Raw genomic sequence first — 18,701 nt, 5'->3', positions numbered from 1 at the left:
TACGCCTTTTTCTTATCTGGCTTCCCTCGCCCCAAAGGAGTGAGTCCAACTCAGGTTGAACATGAGTCAACAGTGCAATGCAACAACTAAAAAGGCCAATGCAATTTTAGGTTACATCAATAAAAGTATAGTGTCTAGATCAAGGGAAGTAATAGTGCCACTCTATTCTGCTCTGGTCAGGCCCCATCTGGAATGCTGTGTCCAGTTCTGGGCACCGCAATTTGAAAAGGATGTGGAGAAACTGGAGTGTGTCCAAAGGAGGGCAACTAAAATAGTGAAGGGTCTGCAAACCATGAAGCCCTATGAAGAACCACTTAGGATGCTGGGTATGTTTAGCCTGGAGAAGAGAAGGTTAAGAGGTGATATGAGAGCCCTGTTTAAATATTTGAAGGGATGTCATATTGAGGAGGGAGCAAGCTTGTTTTCTGCTGCTCCAGAGAATAGGACCAGGAATAATGGATGCAAGCTGCAGGAAAAGAGATTCCACCACAACATTAGGAGGAACTACCTAACAGTAAGGGCTGTTCAACAGTGGAACAAACTCCCTTGGAGTGCAGTGGAGTCTCCTTCCTTGGAGGTCTTTAAGCAGAGGCTGGATGGCCATCTGTCAAGGATGCTTTGATTGAGAGTTCCTGCATGGCAGAATGGGGTTGGACTGGATTGCCCTTGCGGTCTCTTCCAATTCTAGGATTCTATGATTCTATAAAGGCCGCAGCAATAATCTATGGCAGTGGTGGTGACCCTATGGCATGTGCACCCTCTCTGGCACTCAGCGTCCTCTCTGTGGGCACGCATGCCATCTGTTACTTCAATAGGAGTACAATAGGATGGCATACCTTTTCCTTCTCTTCCCCTGCCCTCCCATCCCTTCAACTGCTACCCTGAGGCTGAGAGAGTGTGTCTTGGGAAGTCCCACCCCCTGGAAGTCTTGCCTCTGGAAGGCAAGTGTCCTGCCCCAGAAGTCCCATCCCCAGAAGGCGGAAGTCCTGCCCCACAGAAGTCCCTCGGAGTGTAGTGGAGTCTCCTTCCTTGGAGGTCTTTAAACAGAGGCTGGATGGCCATCTGTCAATGGGGATGCTTTGACTGAGAGTTCCTGCATGGCAGAATGGGGTTGGACTGGATGGCCCTTGCGGTCTCTTCCAACGCTACGATTCTGTGATTAAGCAGAATTCCCAGTGCAGGAATGCCACTGAATTTGGGCACTCGGTCTCTTATAGGTTGGCCATCACAGCTCTATGGTATCCTGGCATCAGGAGTTTGTTGTGGCACCAGAGCTCTGCTGGGAACTAGAATTCCCAGATGCCCAGGATTTCCAGAATTCATAGCTTTGCTCCGGTGCTGGATTATTTCCGCAGCGCATTTGCTGTGCCAGCCTTGGACCTAGGAGGCTTTAAAGGTTATAACCAGCGCTTGGAATTGGGCAACAGCAGCCAGTGGAGCTGTTGTGACAAGGGAGTTGTCCACTCCCTGTAATGCAACTGAATTAACAACCCAGATGCAACCTCTTTTCTTAATCAGAAATTCCACCTCTTTAGCTGGTATAACTCAATAATAATAATATGATTTATTTATATTCCGCCTTTTCCTTGCGGAATCAAGGCGGATTACAAAACAAAGGCATCAAAAATGCAAAATATACCCCTCCATCAAAACCATCATAGAAATATTATAACAATAAAGTAATTATACAAAGAAATAAATTATACTTTTGGGGGGGGGGGTTGCCATCATTTATTGTTTTATGTATTGTATAATTTTAATAAATAAAAAAAACCAGTTACAAGATTAAAACAGATTGTTTAAGAATAAAATACAAAAGCCGCTTTGATAGCCTTGGCTGAAGAGCGGGGTATAAATAAATAAATAAATAAATAAATAATAATTATTATTATTATTATTGTTACTGTATATACTAGACTATAAGTCGACCTCATATATAAGTCAAGGGCAGGTTTGGGGACTACAATGATGGATTTTGATATGATCCATGGATAAGTTGAGGGTAAGACTTAGACACATGTAATGGCAGATGTAAAGGATGAAGTAAAGGAAAACAATGCCAAAGGAATTACAAAATTCCAGCAGATATAACTATTTGTGCACAAACTAAAGGCACGAATATCCTAGAAAAATTGTGTAATTATGCGTAAGGATTTCACACAACGTCGCTCAAAACCCAGCATTAAAGCGGACACCAAGAAGCATCAACATGCACCTTTTTACTTTCAGGATTTCAGCGCCAATGCATTTCCAATGTCACTTTATTTGCGCAGTTATGTGTGGTCATCTTTTGCGAAATTGCAGGCCATTTTCGCTTCATTTGCGGGATGCTTTAAATGCGCTTTAATCTCTTAATGCCGAAATCAGTGTGACAAACTCCCAAGCGAGAGAAAGAAAGACAAACCAGGACGTTTTAAAAGCAGATGGAAAGGTGAGATAAAAGAGGAATAAGCAGGGCTGTCCCTTGCAAAGCGAAGCACTGGGAAAGCATGAAAATGCAGCTTTGGAAGGAAGGGAGAATTGATCTTTGAAGATACGTGATCTGCTCTCTGTACGTCCCAGTGCTCCTCTGCTTGGTCCCAGTTTGCCAGTCCTTTCGCATCATCATCCACTTCCCTGCATCCCTCTTCAAAGTCCCTGGTTGCCCTGTTGCTAAGCAACGGGTACCACATCTCAGATGAATCACCTGGATACAACTTCTATACAAACAAACACATCCGTTACTACAGTGAGCCCTTGCTCTCCGCTGGGGTTTGGGTTCAGGACTTCCTGTGGATGCCAAAATAAATAAATAAATAAAATCTGTGGATGCTCAAGTCCCATTAAACACAATGGCATTGCAAAAATGTGCCCCTTATAGAGAATGGCAAAAATCAAGATTTTGCATTTTGGAATTTATTTTATTTTATTTTGGAACATTTTCAAACCATGGATGCTTCAATCCATGTGTAAAGAATTTGTGGATCTGGAGGGCTGGCTTTATATTATTATAATATATTATAATAATATAATTAATATAATATAATATAATATATAATAATGTATAAAATATAATATATATTATATGTAATATAATATATATTAATATATATTATATTATATTATAATAATATATAATATATAATATATATACAGTATATTATATATTATATATTATATATTATATAAGAATATATAAAAATGTATAATAATATAAAGTCGACCCTCCAGATTACACACACACACACACACACACACACATATATATATATACACACACTCACACACACACACACACACACACACACCTTGTTCTCTGTTGCTGACAAACCTGAACTCCTGTTTGGCCTTCTGTCTTTGGGAGATGCCTTCTTCAAACATTGCCAAGTTCAGGAAGTTCCTTTTGTAAAATGATTTTTAAAAGTAATTATCTGCAGTTACCTTTTACAACTGCCTCCCCAACATTGGTTGCTATTATACAGTTGTTTCAGGATGCTATTTGCTTACCTAGTGGTTTGGGAGTAACTGAAAGAAATACGTTTCATCCCTCTTTACACCATCAAAATACTCTCTTGTGGTTGCAAACTTATAGAAAATATCATTATTGTTATAGATTATTATAGAATTGTTATTAAATTATAATATTATAGAATCCTATGGTTGGAAGGGACCTCAAGGATCATCTATTCCAACTCCCTTGCCATGCAGGAACTCACATTCAAAGCATACTTGACAGATCCTCATTTGGGGCTATCTGCAAATTTGATAAGCATGCCCTCTATTCATCCGTCCAGGTCGCGGATAAAGACATGAAGTCAAAGGCTTTCACCTCTCGAACCCATAGTTTTTTGTGGGTTTTTAGGGCTCTGTGGCCATGTTCTAGAAGAGTTTATTCCTGACGTTTCGCCAGCGTCTGTGGCTGGCATCTCCGGAGAAAACTGCTGAGTACAAACTGCTTTTTGCACTTTGAATTTAGCTTGCACCGATTGAAGCCATCTGGAGACAAAGGTGGACATGGAAGCAGGATGAAACCGGGACATTTTAATAGCAGCTGGGAAAGTAGGATGGCAGAGGATTCATTGGGACTGCCTTGCTAAATCTGGACCGTCGGAGGGTATGCAATCTAGATTCAGACAAGACTTGTTAGCAACCGAGTGAGAAAAGGGCAGAGAAGTATTGGTCCTTTGGGACAGATCCTGGCAACTAAGGCAAGCAATTTCACCTGTTCTTTTCTGCAAGTAGCACCATCATCAGTCTCTAGGGCTCTCCTTGAAAAGGTATAGGGGAAAAGACCTTTGCACCACTCCCAGTTCTCTGCTTTGCCTCCCAGGCTCAGAGCTCGCATTCTCATCCGGTGAGTTGCTTTTATCTAATATGGATCCTTCTTTCGTTGCTCTTATCACAATGAGGTTCATGCATTGCTCTGTGTCTCTGTGTCTATTGACTGACTGGGCCTGCATTCATTCTCTTTTCATGACATATTCTGGAGACACACATTTTGAAGGGGTGATACTCAAAGACTAGGGGTGCATCCATGCTGCAGAAACAATCCGGTTTGACACCACTTTAACTGTCATGGCCCAATACTGTGGAATTCTAGGAACTCTATTTTGTTGCAGCACCAGATGATAAATGCCGTTAAATACATATAACAAACCAGATACAGTTCATGGAGCCATGGCAGTTAAAGTGGTGTCAAACTGGATTATTTTTGCAGTGCAGATGCAGCCTTAGACAGCATTTTAAATGCTGTAGCTCCATCCTTTGGGATCCTGAGATGCGTATTTTCACAGCGTATTTAGCCTTGTCTGCAAAAGGATGCTGGTATCTCACAAAAACTACAAATCCCAGGATTCTGTAGGATGGGACCGTTGCAATTAAAGTAGTGCCAAACTGTATTATTGCTACTGTGTAGTTCCAAATGTGTTTTTCAACTTGGAAAGGGTTCAATAACAGGAAGGAAATTAAAAGCCACATCGGACTGCATTATTTCTGCAGTGTTGCTGCACCCATACAACCGTCTTAATCTTTTTCAGCATTAAAAGCTTGGAAGTATAAAAAGCAATTTAAAATATATATATAAAAGGGATCCTGAAACATCTTTGAGCATAACTGGGAACTAGAAATTTTTAACATAAAGTTGCGTGGACTCTAATGAACTTCTAATTATTATTATTATTATTATTATTATTATGCTTTTTCTCGGAAGAATCAAAGCAGATTACAGGAATATCAGGATAAAATCACATACAATGTTTAAACACTTATGCATCTGATGCAGCGGACTGGAGTTCCCCAAAAGCTTATGGTAGGAATTTCATTTTCTCTGGTAGCCTCAAAGGTGCTGCTGGATTCCTTTATGGCTCTCTCTGCACTGCAGAAATAATCCAGTTTGATACTGCTTTAGCTGGAATCCTGGGAACTGTAGTTTTGTGAGACGTTTAGCTTTCTCTTTCAGAGAGCTCTGGTGCCGCAACAAACCACAAATCCACTATTTTGCTGTGCCACTGTTTTTAATGGGATTTGGGCGCCTGTGGATTTTGGTATTTTGGTCCTGGACCCAAACCAAGGGCTCACTGTACTCTCTTTGCTGAGGCCTTAGAAACAAGTTAGTTTCCTTCTCATTCAGTCCATTGTTCCATTTAATGATTAAAACAGATTCATTGGCGTCTGGTGGGTTAGATTAGATCTGATCAGATGCATCGGAATGAGTACATTTGGATGCAATGTCACTAAACTAAAAGTCTAGTCTTCCTGCTTCTGAACAAAATGAATCGTACCGTTTTAGTTTGCAAGCCATTTCCTGGTGCAGTTTCTGGAAGGAAAGATGGAGTATAAATAAACACTAATGTCATAGTCATAGATGTATCTGCTGATGAGAAAAGGAAAGCTTGGCCAAAGGATGTGGCATTGAGGCTACAGCACAACGGATGGCAAAGAAAGGGACATATCAAGAACCACAAATTGAGATTCAACAAGTTTAGGAAATGAAAATAACAATGGTCCCAATGGTGTTAGGTGCATTGAGAGCAACAACTCCAAATGGACCGACAATAAAATCTAAAGGAAATCACCTTAGATAGGATAACAGCAGCACAAATACAAAACTATTATAATAGTATCAGTAGCAGTAGCTGTAGTAGTAGTGGTAGTAATAAACACGATACTGCTTGGGATGTGCCATTTTATCCGACATTACCTACATGATTACATACTAGATTTTTCGGTCCATCAAATCAATCAAGCTTGTTCTACTTTAGCCAACCAGGCTTTAGCATGCAACCATAAAATAAAAGAGTCCAATACCATATTAAAACATGATTAAAATAGGAGCTTTAAATTGGTGGATGTTAGGACAGAATTCGAATCGCCGATGGTCCAAAACTCCAGTTGGTGACACCTGGTAAAGGATGAAACTGATAAAGGAAGGAGGACTAAATGAAATTTGCACAGAACTATAGGATTCTGCCTTATCACAATTTTTGGGTCCATCTAGTGAAGCCCATCACCTGCCTTTCAGGACAATTTGGGGATGTGAAATAAAATAAAGGCCACATTCAGTGAAACTCCAAGCTTTCTGTGTCTCTTCTAAACGTACAGGAGCCTTCTCTGAGTCTGACCTGGCAACCTTAACCGTTCCCATTGCACACCTAGAATGAGTTCATGGGAACAGATCCATAATACTGAATGGGATCCAAGCCACTCCTTGGTCAACCGGTTTTACATTCAGTTTCCTCATTCAATGGATTCTAGACTCCGGCGACATAATACTGAGCCAAGGTACACAGAGACTTTTCAAACTGATATTTACTCTTGCGTTTATGGGAGTCATTGTCTTCTTCCCAGGTAGGGCAACACCTAGACAAACAGATGTTGGCAACTACTATAAGTCATTCCAAACTATCTGACCCAGGTTCACACAACTGGGGATTATTGGTTGTAACATGAGAAAGCTAAGCAGGGTCAGCTCTGGTTGGTACTTGGATAGGAGACCGCCAATGAATCGGTGTTTTCGGCTTTTAACCGGTTTATTGGCAAAGGATTCGATCGAATAAGGATCGAAATCGACTTCCAGTGGGAACGACAGCCGTATGGAGGAAGGAACTAGCAAAACCACCACTGAGTATTGTGGCGTGGAAGTTTTTCATGGCCAGCATCTGTAGTTTTTTGTGGGGTTTGGAGCTATGTGGCCATGTTCTAGAAGAGTTTATTCCTGATGTTTCTCCAGCATCGGTGGCTGGCATCTTCAGAGAATGCTGGCATGGAAGAAAATTTTATACACACACACACACACACACACACAAACACCCACACACACACTGTTGGTTTCTCTCAATCGCTTCCTCTCAACCAACAGTATATAAATACCCCACTCCCTTCCATGCCAGCGTTCTCTGAAGATGCCAGTCACAGATGCTGGTGAAACGTCAGGAACAAACTCTTCTAGAACATTTCCACAGAGTCCAAAAAACCCACAAAAAAACTACTACTGAGTATTCCTTGCCTAAGAAAATCCTAGAAAATAAATGGGGTCGCCATAAGCTTCTCAGTACATTCCTGCCCAACCATAAAGGCTTTGCGTTCTGCAAAGAAGATGCCATTTTCTGCACAAAGAAAGTGTTAGTGTTACTCCTAAGCAGAAAGTCATCCTTAAAAACGGTGCAGTGTCATCACAATGGGTTGAAAAATGATAAAATTAATTTTAAAATGAATTAAACTTACAAAAATTTAAATACGTGTTGAACCATCAGCCACATAAAGAGCGACAACTGGAAGTTCCCCCAACTCCCGACACACAATCCACAATGCATGGCTACTGTACTGAGTGTTGGACCGAGAAACCCGGGTTCAAATCCACGGAAACCCACTGGGTGTGGTCAAGTCACACTCTCTCAGCCTCCAAATGAAACCCTTCTCTGAAGAAGTATTGCTAAGAAAAAGAGGCAGTGTAGCGGTGTGGGTCTTGGACTAGGACTCTGGGAAACCGGGGTTTTAAGTCCCCGCTCAGCCACCTTAAGCAAGTCACCCTCTCTCGGCCTCAGAGGAAGGAAATGGCAAAATGCCTCGGGAGTCATCTCTCCAAGAAAACCTTTGGACAGAGTCCCAATGGCTGGAGCCAGTCTGAAAACACATAACAAAAACATTGAGCATAATGCATATTATGATGAGCAAAAGTCACAACGCTGTCATTTTGAGATCCTCGGAGAGCTCTAGATCCGTTAATTAACCCATTGTGAATGGTAATTAATGGCGTCGAATACATGATACTCTTGTTGGGTATACTATACTTATCTAGTAGAGGCTTGTCTCCTAGAGGGAATAATTTGTGTGTGTGTATCCTACTGACTATATATATATATATACACACACACACACACACACACACACACACACACACACACACATACACACACGTGTGTGTGAATGTAGCAGAAGTCATGGACATTACCATTTGGGGACTATACTTGCCAGACTTCTCTAGCCAGTTTGACCACTCAGGGATTCTGGGAGCTGCAGCCCAAGAAAGTCACCTTGAGTCATTATATTGGAAAGATAATAATAATAACAACAACAATGCAATATTTCCAAGCTCTAATCAGACATTTACAGTTGGCAAAATTAAATTGTTTTGGGCTCCAAGACACTGGAAGTAGTAACTCCCCAAAATCACGTTGGCCCTTCTTTGCATGTAGCATTGGCCAATTATCCTCTGTCATAACTGGCCAGGTTGGCTGGGGCTGATGGGAGCTGCAGTCCAGCAGTAGCAACAATAACAATATCCCGCATGCATCTGCTTTTCTTGCAACGATCTGCGGACAGGTGGGCGATGGTACAGTCCCCAGATGCTGCTGGAGTGCAAGTCCCATCAGGCCTGGCCAGCATAGCCAAGGGTGAGTGAGTTTGGAAACGGTAATCCAGCAACCTCTCTTATTGCTGTTGCGTGGCTTCATTACTGGTGACTAATTCAAACCTATTACGGGGTTTTCTTGGCAAGATTTGTCCATAGGGGGGTTTGCCGTAGCCCCCCCTCTGAGGCTGAGAGAGTGCAACTTGCCTAATGTCACTCAATGGGTTTTGAAGGCCAAGTGGGGGATTTGAACCCTGGTCTCCAGAGTCGTAGTCCAATGCTCAAACCACACTGGCAACCTGTAATGAAGCAACATTAAGATGGTCTAGAGAGAGAGAGAGAAGGTAGATTAGAAGAGGAAAGGAAAGGAAAGAGAAGTAGTAGGAGGGGAAGAAGGGAACAAAGAAGGCAAATAGAAAGAATAGATATAGGAAATAGGAGTAGAAAGAGGTAGAGAGGAAAGGAAGGGAGGGAGGTGAGTGGGAGGAAGAGAAGATAGAGAAAAAAGGAGATGGGAAAGAGGATGCCGATAACTAGAAAATAATTTAGAGCTTTATTTTCATACTGATATTGTAAAAACGTATAGAATGACAAAGCGATACATAGAAAGTATGGAGATGTAAAAAGAAACTGTAATTTAGGAAAATAAGACCCAGGAATAAGAGGTGATGCCAAACAAACACACACAAAAAAGATTGTTTTTGGAAGACAGCTTGAAGGACCAAGAAGATCTACAAACGGGGAGAAGAAGATCAAGAAAGCAATAGGAAAAGAAAGTGAATTGTAATATAGAATGTAAAAATATGTCATGTTACGACGGAGGAAATATACTGTATATAATCTTTATATATATAATTAGAAGAACAAATACCAGTTCAAGAATATGAAGGTAGCACTTCAAGAATATGGAGATGAATAAGAAGTGTTTTAAAAGTAGGAGAATAAGCAATGCGATATAAAGATAGTCAAGTGGTTGTATAATTTTTAGTGTACAGTCAGCCCTCCCTATCCATGGATTTTTTATCAATGGAGCCAAGCATCCATGGCTTGAAAAGACTTTCAAAATATACCAATCCCTATCAGCAAACCTTAATTTTGCCCTTGTATATAAGAAGCACCATTTTATGATGCCATTATATTTAATGGGACTTGAGCATCCACTCATTTTGGTATCCACAGAGGGTCCTGGAGCCAAACCCCAGCGGATAACAAGGGTCCACTGTATATACTCAACTATAAGTCGACCTCAAGTATAAGTCGAGGGTAGGTTCTGGGATCAAAATTATGGATTTTGATATAACCCGTGGATAAGTCGAGGGTAAAACTTAGGTGCATGTAACAAAGGATCTAAAGGATGAAGCAAAGAAATCAATGCCAAAGAATTTACTAAATTCCAGCAGGCATAACTGTTTTTGCTCACACTAAAAGCTGGATGGATAAGAGAATAGAGGAAGGTCAATGTTTTCAGGACAGATTACGTTCTTGCCTTTCACCAGGGGATGGTTCCTTTTTTAAAGTAAGAGTTCAAGTACAGTACTAACATTGACCCATGGATAAGTCAACTCAGATTTTTGAGGTCAGTTTTTGGGGTCGAAATTTCTAGACTTATACATGAGTATATACAGTACAGTGGACCCTTGTTATATGCTGGGGTTTGGTTCCAAGATCCCCCGTGGATAACAAAATCCGTGGATACTCAAGTCCCATTAAGTATAATGACATAGCAAAATGGTGCCCCTTATAAATAATGGAAAATCAAGGCAGACTTTGGCTCAAGTTTTTTGGGCTGAGCATTTGCCCAGGGGTGGCAGGTGTTCCCAGGAGAACCTCACCCTTAGTAATAGGGCTTTTATCAGTTCGTTTCCTCCTTCTCCTCTTAATTACACAGTTATCTCCCATTCTTGACAATGTGTGCCTGCCAAGCCTATTTCTGCAGACAATACCCATTCCTTTGCTCTCGCATTCAGTTCCCACCACCCAGGGAGCAGGTCTTGGAGCCGATGGATCGGCCCCTGGAGCGGAACAAGGGGGCAAAATGTAGAAGCAAAGGTTTCCCTTGCATGTAAAGAGGGAAGGGATGTGTGCAGGGAGCATCCCCTTGGATGGAGAGATCCGCTTCGGATGCAACTCCCTTCCAGCTAGGAAACCATAAACCTGCTCAGGTTGTATTAACTGTTTACGAGGGCTAGCATGGCACAAAGGTTCGAGTGTTGGACTACGACTCTGGAGACCAGGGTTCGAATCCCAGCTTGACCATGCAAACTCACTGGGTTGCCTTGAGCAAGTCACACTCTCTCAGCCTCAAGGGAAGGCAATGGCAAACCTCCTCAGAACAAATCTTGCCTAGAAAACCCCAGGATACATTCGCCTTAGGGTCTCCATTGAGGGTCGTTCCCACTACGATAAGCTCCGAATCCTGATTTGATAGAATATGTGATTGATAGAAGATGTGATTGGTAGAATATGTGATAGACAGAAGATGTGAGAGGTGGGATATGTGATTGGTGGAATACGAGATTGATAGAATATATGAATGTTAGAATATGTGATTGATAGAAGATGCGATTGGTAGAATATGTGACAGATAGAATATGTGATAGATACAAGTTATGATAGGTGGAATATGTGATTCGTAGAATATGTGATTGGTAGAATTGGTAGATAGAGTATGCGATTGGTAGAATATGCGAGTGATAGAATATGTGAATGATAGAAAATGTGAGTAATAGAATATACAAGTGGTACAATATTGATAGGTAGGATATGTGATTGATAGGATATGTGATTGTGAGAATATGTGATTGATAGAATATGTAGTCAGTAGAATATGTGATTGGTAGACTCTGAGATAGATAGGATATGTGATTGTTAGAATCACATATTAGAATCACCAATCACATATACTAACAATCACTTATTTTATATGGGAGTAATAGAATATGTGAGAGGTAGTATATGTGAGTGATAGAATATGCGATTGATAGAATATGTGATTGTTAGAATATGTGATGATAGAATATGTGAGTGATAGAATATATGATTGGTAGAATATGTGATTGGTAGAATATGCAATTGGTAGAACATGCGATTGATAGAATACATGATTGATAGAATATGCAAGTGATATAATATGCAAGTAATAGAATATATGATTGAAAGCATATGTGATTGATAGAATATGCAATAGTTTGATTTTGTAAGTATTTGCAATGCTAGTAGCTGCAAAATCAATCAATCAAATATTTTATATTTTAAAAAAAACATTTTTCTCCTCTTCATCTTCCTCCTCCATCCTTCCTTCCTTCCCCCTTGGCTTCCCCAGTGCCTTCTCACTGTCCCTGGCCTTGGCTCTCTTCCTCCGCTGGCTTGTGCTCCATCCCCAGCTTGTGCAAATGGGGACGAAAAAAAACCTGATTCAAGTGGCTTTAAAAAAAGATCCTCTTTTATAGTGACAACAAGGGATCTTTTGAAATCGGTCACAGACACAGCACGGATCCATATCACAACCTGTGTTATTCTGCCAGTGGGAATGAGTGTGACATAGCGGTCTGAGTGTTGGACTCTGGAGACCAGGGTTTAGTTCCTCACTCAGCCATGCAAAGCCACTGGCATTATCAACAAAGGCAATTATCATGGAAGTTTGTTTCTGGCAATAGCCATCACCATCTTCAGCTAAAAGGTATGAGTGGATTTAAGCTCAGAGGCCACCAGGAAGTCTGGAGGGGCTGATGATATTGTTGAAAAGAAATAAAAATCCCAGCGTTTTGCCAGTCTTGAGTACACTGCCAGCTGGCGACTCCCATGTCAGCAGAATGGTAAATCCACTCCATGTTTTGGCTGAGACCTCAGTGGTGCTGAATTTATAGGTCGATGTAAAACCTGGATGCACAGCCCCACTGACATGGAAGCCTGACATGGAAGGCAAATCACAGTTTTTGTGTCCTCTGCCTTGCAGGTCCTGTGTGGTGGACATCCATCATGGAGACGCCCTTGGAGAAAGCCTTAGCCACTCTGGTATTCACCTTCCACAAATATTCGGGGAAAGAAGGTGACAAATTTACTCTCAGCAAGGGTGAGCTGAAGGACCTGGTGATGAAGGAACTGGCCCTTGGAGAGGTAAGTGCTGGGGTCAATGGGGTGGGTGCAGTCCAAAACCTCTTGTAAGCAGGAGATAGCAAGGAGGAGACACTGGAGATGTCAAGCCGCAAGGGGAGAACATGGTCTTCCACATCTTTCGGGAAAGGCCACATCTCAGTAGTAAAGCACATGCTTTGGATGCAAAGATCTCAGGTCCAGTCTCCAGCATCTCCAAAAATGACCCCTGTCTGTCCAGGACCCCTGGAGAGCCCCTGCCAGTCAGTGTTAATACAGCAATGATCCATCCACATTGCGGAAATGATCCAGTTTGACACGACTTTAACTGCCATGGCTCAATGTGATGGATGTCTGGGAACTGCAGCTTTGTGAGACATTTAACCTTCTCTGCCAGAGAGCTGTGGTGCCACAACCAAGTACAGTGCTCAGTATTCCATAGCACTGAACCATGGCACTTAAAGTGGTCTCCAAGTGGATTATTTCTTCAGTACAGATGTTGCTCAACCTAGATAGACTGGGTACCAAGCAGTTTCTATCACTCTCTGTTCCGGTCCATGGGGATTGCAATCTTCCCTTTATATTACAACAAAGCGGCCTCCTGTGTTTCTATTTGAACAAGACATTCATTCAGAACCATAAGGACAAGAATCATAAGACTGGTCCAGGTCATGTAATCCAACCCAACAATGGGATTCAAAGACCTCCAAAGAAGGAGAACGCCAAGGCAGTCTGTTTAGTTGTCGGACGGATGTTAGAGTAAACCACCTAACCTTTAGGTGGGATCTCTTTTTTTTGCCATTTGAACCCACTGGTTTTTGTTCCGGTCTCTGGAGCAGCCGAAAACAAGCTCTCTCCATCTTCTACATGACATCCCTTTTGACATTTAAAGATAGCTATAGGTTACCTCTTCTCTTCTCCAAGCTAAACAGCCCCAGTTCCCTTAGTCCTTCTTCATAAGGCTTGGTTTCCTGATCTTTGATCATCTTAGTCACCCTTCCCTGGACATTATTAATTAATTATAACACCCTTTCAACCTTGTCGATAACCTTCTAGATCTGTAGTGCCCAGAATTGGACACAGTATTCCAGCTGGCAAAACCAAAAAAGAGTGGCACTACTTTGTCCCTTGACCCAGACACTATACTCCAGTTGATGTGGCCCAGAAGTACTTTATTTTGGTTGCTTTTCATGTTCCTGTTTAAAGCAGTACTTCATTCAAAACGTGAGGACTAGAATCTTGCTTTATTTAAAGCAATGGACATAACTCAATCAAGTTTGCAAGCTATAGGTCCCCGATTCCATCCCCAGTGTCTTCAAATCAGGCAGGAAAAGATTGGAAAACTTTACTTCCATTTAGCAAAGAGACCAAGTTGTTGTTGCTGCTGCTATGTTCCTTTATATCGGTCTTAGAGGGACCCTAAAGCATGCGAGAACATTGAAAAAGCTAAAGCATTCCCATATCTAGGATTATACCTTGACCAGAATGGAGACTGCAGTCAAGAAATAAGAAGAAGATTAGGAATGGGAAGGGCAGCTATGAAAGAACTGGACAAGATACTGAAGAGCAAAGACATACAACTGAGCACTAAAGTCAGAATCGTCCAGGCCATTGGATTCCCAGTTATGATGTACAGATGCGAGAGCTGGACAGTGAAGGAAGCAGACAGAAAGAAAATCACATTCAAAATATGGTGCTGGAGAAGAATACTTAGGATGATGCCATGGACAGCCAAGAAGACAAACAAATGGGTTCTTGAACAGTTCAGACCAGAGCTCTCCTTGGAAGCAAGGAGACTATCATACTTTAGCCACATCATGAGAAGGCAGGGATCATTAGGATAAACAATAATGCTATGAAAGGTGGAGGGTAGAAGAAAGAATGGAAGACTACAAACCAGATGGATAGACTCAATCTGGTGGGGGGGGACGGTATTATGGGCAAAGACTTGCAGGATCTGGGCAAGACTGCAGTGGAGGACAGGGATTCTTGGAGATGTCTCATCCACAGGGTTGCCATGAGTCGGAACCGATTTGAGGGCCGCTAACAGTAATAACAAAAGCAAACCCATCCTCGGATTTTCTCAGCACGTTTCTTCAGAGGGGTTTTTGCCATTGCCATCATCTGAGGCTGAGAATGTGACTTGCCCATGGAAATCCCAATGGATTTCCATGCCCAAGCGAGGATATGAAACCTGGTCTCCCAGCGTCTTCGTCCAGCACCCAAACCATTACACCACACTGGCCCTCCTGAGACCAAAGCAGAGAGTAAACTAGACCAGCTGCCCATCCCAGTATAATGGAGCTTTCTTCCATGTAGGTAGATGAGGGGCAGTTCTGCTATGACCTACTACACCACACAGGTGCCTGGCAGCAGATGGGGAAGGATGGCAGATGGCATCGTCTTCTCCATCGGCCACCTGCAGAGCTGCCCATCCTTGGCAGCATCACCACCACCACACCCTTCCAACTGCCATATCAGTCATGCACGAACCAGACCACCAGTGCTGCCAACTGGGCACTGTTGCAATTAAAGCAGGATAGGTTTGGACCTCCAGATGTTGTTGGACAACAGATTCCATCAGACTTAGCCAGCATATCCAATGATGAAGGATAATGTTGGGTTCCACTCACCTCTTACTTCGAAGGGCATCTTCCTTGCAACAAATTGTTCTGTGAGAGCAGGCTACAGAATAATAATAGAATACAGTGGTGCCTCGGGTTACGAAATTAATTCGTTCCGCGGCCGCTTTCGTAACCCGAAAAGCCTTCGTAAGCCGAATTGACATAGGCGCTAATGGGGAAAAGCCGCGATTCCGTGCGAAAAAGCCGAAAAAAGCACCAAAAGTTTTTTCGTAACCCGAAAAAACATTCGTAACCCGGAACAATGATTCCCTATGGGATTTTTTCGTATCCCGAAAATTTCGTAACCTGGGTATTTCGTATCCCGAGGTACCACTGTAATAGAATCTTAGAGCTGGAAGAGACCACATTCTGCATGACAGAATGGGGTGGACTGAATGGACCTTGGGGTCACTTCCAAGTCTATGACTCTATGCTTCTATGAGATGGGGGGCAGTGTGTAACCCTGTCAAGACAACAAAGGGCACGAAAGTGGGGCTACTAAGTGGTCGGGCTGAAACACTAGGATTTCTGTTTTGACCATGTTTGGCTTAAAATGGTGAGTGGTCGTCCCAAAGTAGTGCCACTCCAATGTGGCAACTCATGTGGTGCCCCAAAAAAACAGGATGCCTGAGTGGCACTTCCCTCAGCCGCCCCCTTCTGCTTTTGCTGTGATGGGAGTGGGGTGCTGATGCCACCCAGTAGGCCCTTCCAAACCTGGTGGGGCTTCTGGGCAAATCCAGGGAGGCAATGCACAGCCGGCAACCCTGCCAGACCCAGAAGGCAGCCCCCTTTTACCAGTGGTTGCAGTGGACAATGGACAGAGGGACAGGCCGCCTCCTCCTCCTCACTAAAGGTCCATAGCTGAGGCGGCAGGATTCAAACCCCAGACTCCAGAGCTATCCTATCCTGTCCTGTCCTGTGCCATCCTGTCCTATGCTATCCTGCCCTGCCCTGTCCTATCTTGACCTATCCTATCCTGTCAGATCCTATCCTGGGGTGGCCAGGGGGTTCTTGGGGTGGACAAGAGTGGACAAGCTGACAAACAGGGGCAGCCAAGGGGTTCTTGGGGGTGGGCAAGAGTGGCCAAGCTGGCAGAGAGGGGCGGCCAGGGGGTTCTTAGGGTGGGCAAGAGTGGCCAAGCTGGCAGAGAGGGGCAGCCAGGGGGGCTTGGAGTGGGCAAGAATGGCCAAACTGGCAGAGTGGGGCAGCTGGGGGGCTTGGGTGTGGGCAAGAATGGCCACCCTACCAGCTGTTCAACCCTCCTCTGATGCCCCTGTTTTCCTCCATCTTGCAGAAAATGAAGGAGACCGGATTCGACAAGCTGATGGGCAACCTGGACAAGAACAAGGACGAGCAGATCGACTTCAAGGAGTACACTAGCTTCCTCTCTGCCCTCTGCATGACTTACAACGATTTCTTCAAGCAAGATTCCAAATAGGGGGCTGTGTGGCAAGATGCATAGGGCAACCCTCTGTTGATGGATACCCTGCCTTAGTCCCAACTTTGAATAAAGAGCTTCCTCTCCAGAAAACACTGTAAACCATTCTGTCCTGCAGTGTTAGGTGTCACCAGCATCATGGGCGCATGTGCTGGGTGCCTTCAAGTCACTTCCAACTTATGGCAACCCTAAGGCGAACCTGTCATGGGTTTTGCTTGGTGAAATTTGCTCCGAGGAGGTTTGCGGTGGCCTTCCCCTGAGGCTGAGCGAGTGTGACTTGCCCAGTACTCTACAACATATCACTGGGACATGTGTGGCAACTTCTTTGCCTTGTTACCCCACCTTTTAACAGCCCTATGCAGGATGTGTTTGTAGCACAAGGATCTCATAAGGTGTGCAAACAGATCATCTAGTCAACGTTCTTGTGGTTTCGAAGGGGAAGACTGGTGGGACTGGTTTCCCAAGAAAGCAGTCTCCAGGCCCACATGCAAGAGCCAGGAGGAGAGAGGAGGCGGCCTCGACTTTTATACAGAGAAGGTCACAGTCTCTCAGCCTCAGGGGAAGGCCATAGCAAACCTCCTCTGAACAAATCTTGACAAGAAACCCCCATGATAGGTATCGCCATAGGTCAGAAACAACCTGAAGGCACACAGCAACAACATTTGGGCACAGAATAAAGGTTCTGCATCCTCCAATATATAAAAGCATCAGGAGAAAACAGTGCTAAATTCTTTCTTCTTCAGGGTTTCTGATGTGTCAGGAAATCTTCTTTTTTTTTCCCCCAGCCAAGAAGAAATTGATGTATGGAGAAAAAGGGGGAAAGCGGCAAGGAGGAGGGAGGGAAAGAAGGAAGAATAAAAGAAAAGAAAGAATGGAACTGGAGAAAGAAAGAAAGGGAAAGGCAAAAGAGGGAGGAATATAGGAAAAGAAAAAGAATGGAATTAGGGAATGAAAGAAGGAAAGAAAGGAGGGAAGGTAAAGAGAAAGGATAAAGAAAAAAGAGGGAGGAATAAAAGAAAAGAAAACAAATGGAACTGGAGAAAGAAAAAGAAGAGGAAAAAGAGGGGGAAAGGAAAACGGAGAGATAAAAGAGAAAAAGAATGAAACAAGGGGAGGATAGAAAAAAGAAAGACGATGAAATGGGAAAGGAAAAAAGCAGGAATAAAAGAAAAGAATGAATGAAACTGGAAAAGAAAGAAAGAAGGGAAAGGAAAAGGAAAATGGGAGAAAAAAGAAAAGGCATTGGAAACAGAAAGAAAGAAAGAAAGAAGGGAGGGAGGGAGGGAAAGGGAAAAATGAGGAATAAAAGAAAAAAGAATGGTACTGGAAGAAACAAAGAAAGAAAGAAAGAAAGAAAGAAAGAGAAGAGGATCAAGTTTCTGTCCCTGAGGGTGGGCCCTTGTAAAGTGCTGGAATGTGGGACAGAGTGAGGAGCAGCAAAGAAAGCAAGCTGGGTCTGGAGAGCTGGAAAGCAGGAGGGCCTGGGAGGGCCTTTCCTGGCCTTTCCCTCCAGTGATCTGTCAGATGGGAGCCCTGTTTGCCAAAGCCAGCCTCCTCCCCCTATATATAAAGCCAACCCCAGGCTGCCTTGGCCTCACTGCTTCCCTTTGCTCTCTGCCTGGAAACTGATCCAGTCCTTGAAGTTTCTATCTGGTAAGTCTTCTTCTGGGTTTCCTCCTTGGCTTTTGCTCAGTTGCTTTCCCTGAGCCAGATGTGGGGC

The 18,701-nt window shown here is 43.2% G+C and overlaps 2 protein-coding genes across 5 annotated transcripts in view; both read left to right on the top strand.

Annotated features, from left to right (window-relative positions):
- Positions 1 to 3,986: 3,986 nt before the first annotated feature.
- Positions 3,987 to 17,064, top strand: S100A5 (S100 calcium binding protein A5). 4 transcript variants are annotated; one of them, XM_042440476.1, is made up of 3 exons: positions 3,987 to 4,333; positions 12,783 to 12,943; positions 16,838 to 17,064. In XM_042440476.1, exons 2-3 carry the CDS (start codon positions 12,806 to 12,808, stop codon positions 16,979 to 16,981), a joined length of 282 nt encoding a protein of 93 aa, XP_042296410.1. In that variant the 5' UTR covers positions 3,987 to 4,333; positions 12,783 to 12,805; the 3' UTR covers positions 16,982 to 17,064. The 4 variants fall into 4 exon arrangements, with proteins under 4 accessions (XP_042296410.1, XP_042296411.1, XP_042296412.1 ...); XM_042440477.1 differs by lacking the exon at positions 3,987 to 4,333 and adding an exon at positions 8,078 to 8,219; XM_042440478.1 differs by lacking the exon at positions 3,987 to 4,333 and adding an exon at positions 8,816 to 8,870.
- Positions 17,065 to 18,534: 1,470 nt separating this feature from the next.
- S100A6 (S100 calcium binding protein A6) overlaps positions 18,535 to 18,701 on the top strand; it is a 9,838-nt gene continuing 9,671 nt past the window's right edge. Inside the window, exon 1 of the mRNA XM_042440221.1 lies at positions 18,535 to 18,634. The gene's annotated coding sequence lies outside the window, so the exon portion shown is untranslated. The remainder of the gene's footprint in view (positions 18,635 to 18,701) is intronic.

The sequence above is a fragment of the Sceloporus undulatus genome, chromosome 9 (assembly GCF_019175285.1).
Source record: "Sceloporus undulatus isolate JIND9_A2432 ecotype Alabama chromosome 9, SceUnd_v1.1, whole genome shotgun sequence".
Classification (NCBI taxonomy): Eukaryota; Metazoa; Chordata; class Lepidosauria; order Squamata; family Phrynosomatidae; genus Sceloporus; species Sceloporus undulatus.
The sequence above is the reverse complement of the archived record's forward strand: the minus strand, read 5'-3'. Positions and strand labels throughout refer to the sequence as shown.

Excerpts from the sequence above, each read along its gene's own strand:
- S100A5 (XM_042440476.1), top strand. The coding sequence starts at position 12,806 with ATGGAGACGCCCTTGGAGAAAGCCTTAGCCACTCTGGTATTCACCTTC. Across the intron at positions 12,944-16,837 it reads AGGAACTGGCCCTTGGAGAG|AAAATGAAGGAGACCGGATT; the intron begins GTAAGTGCTGGG and ends TCCATCTTGCAG.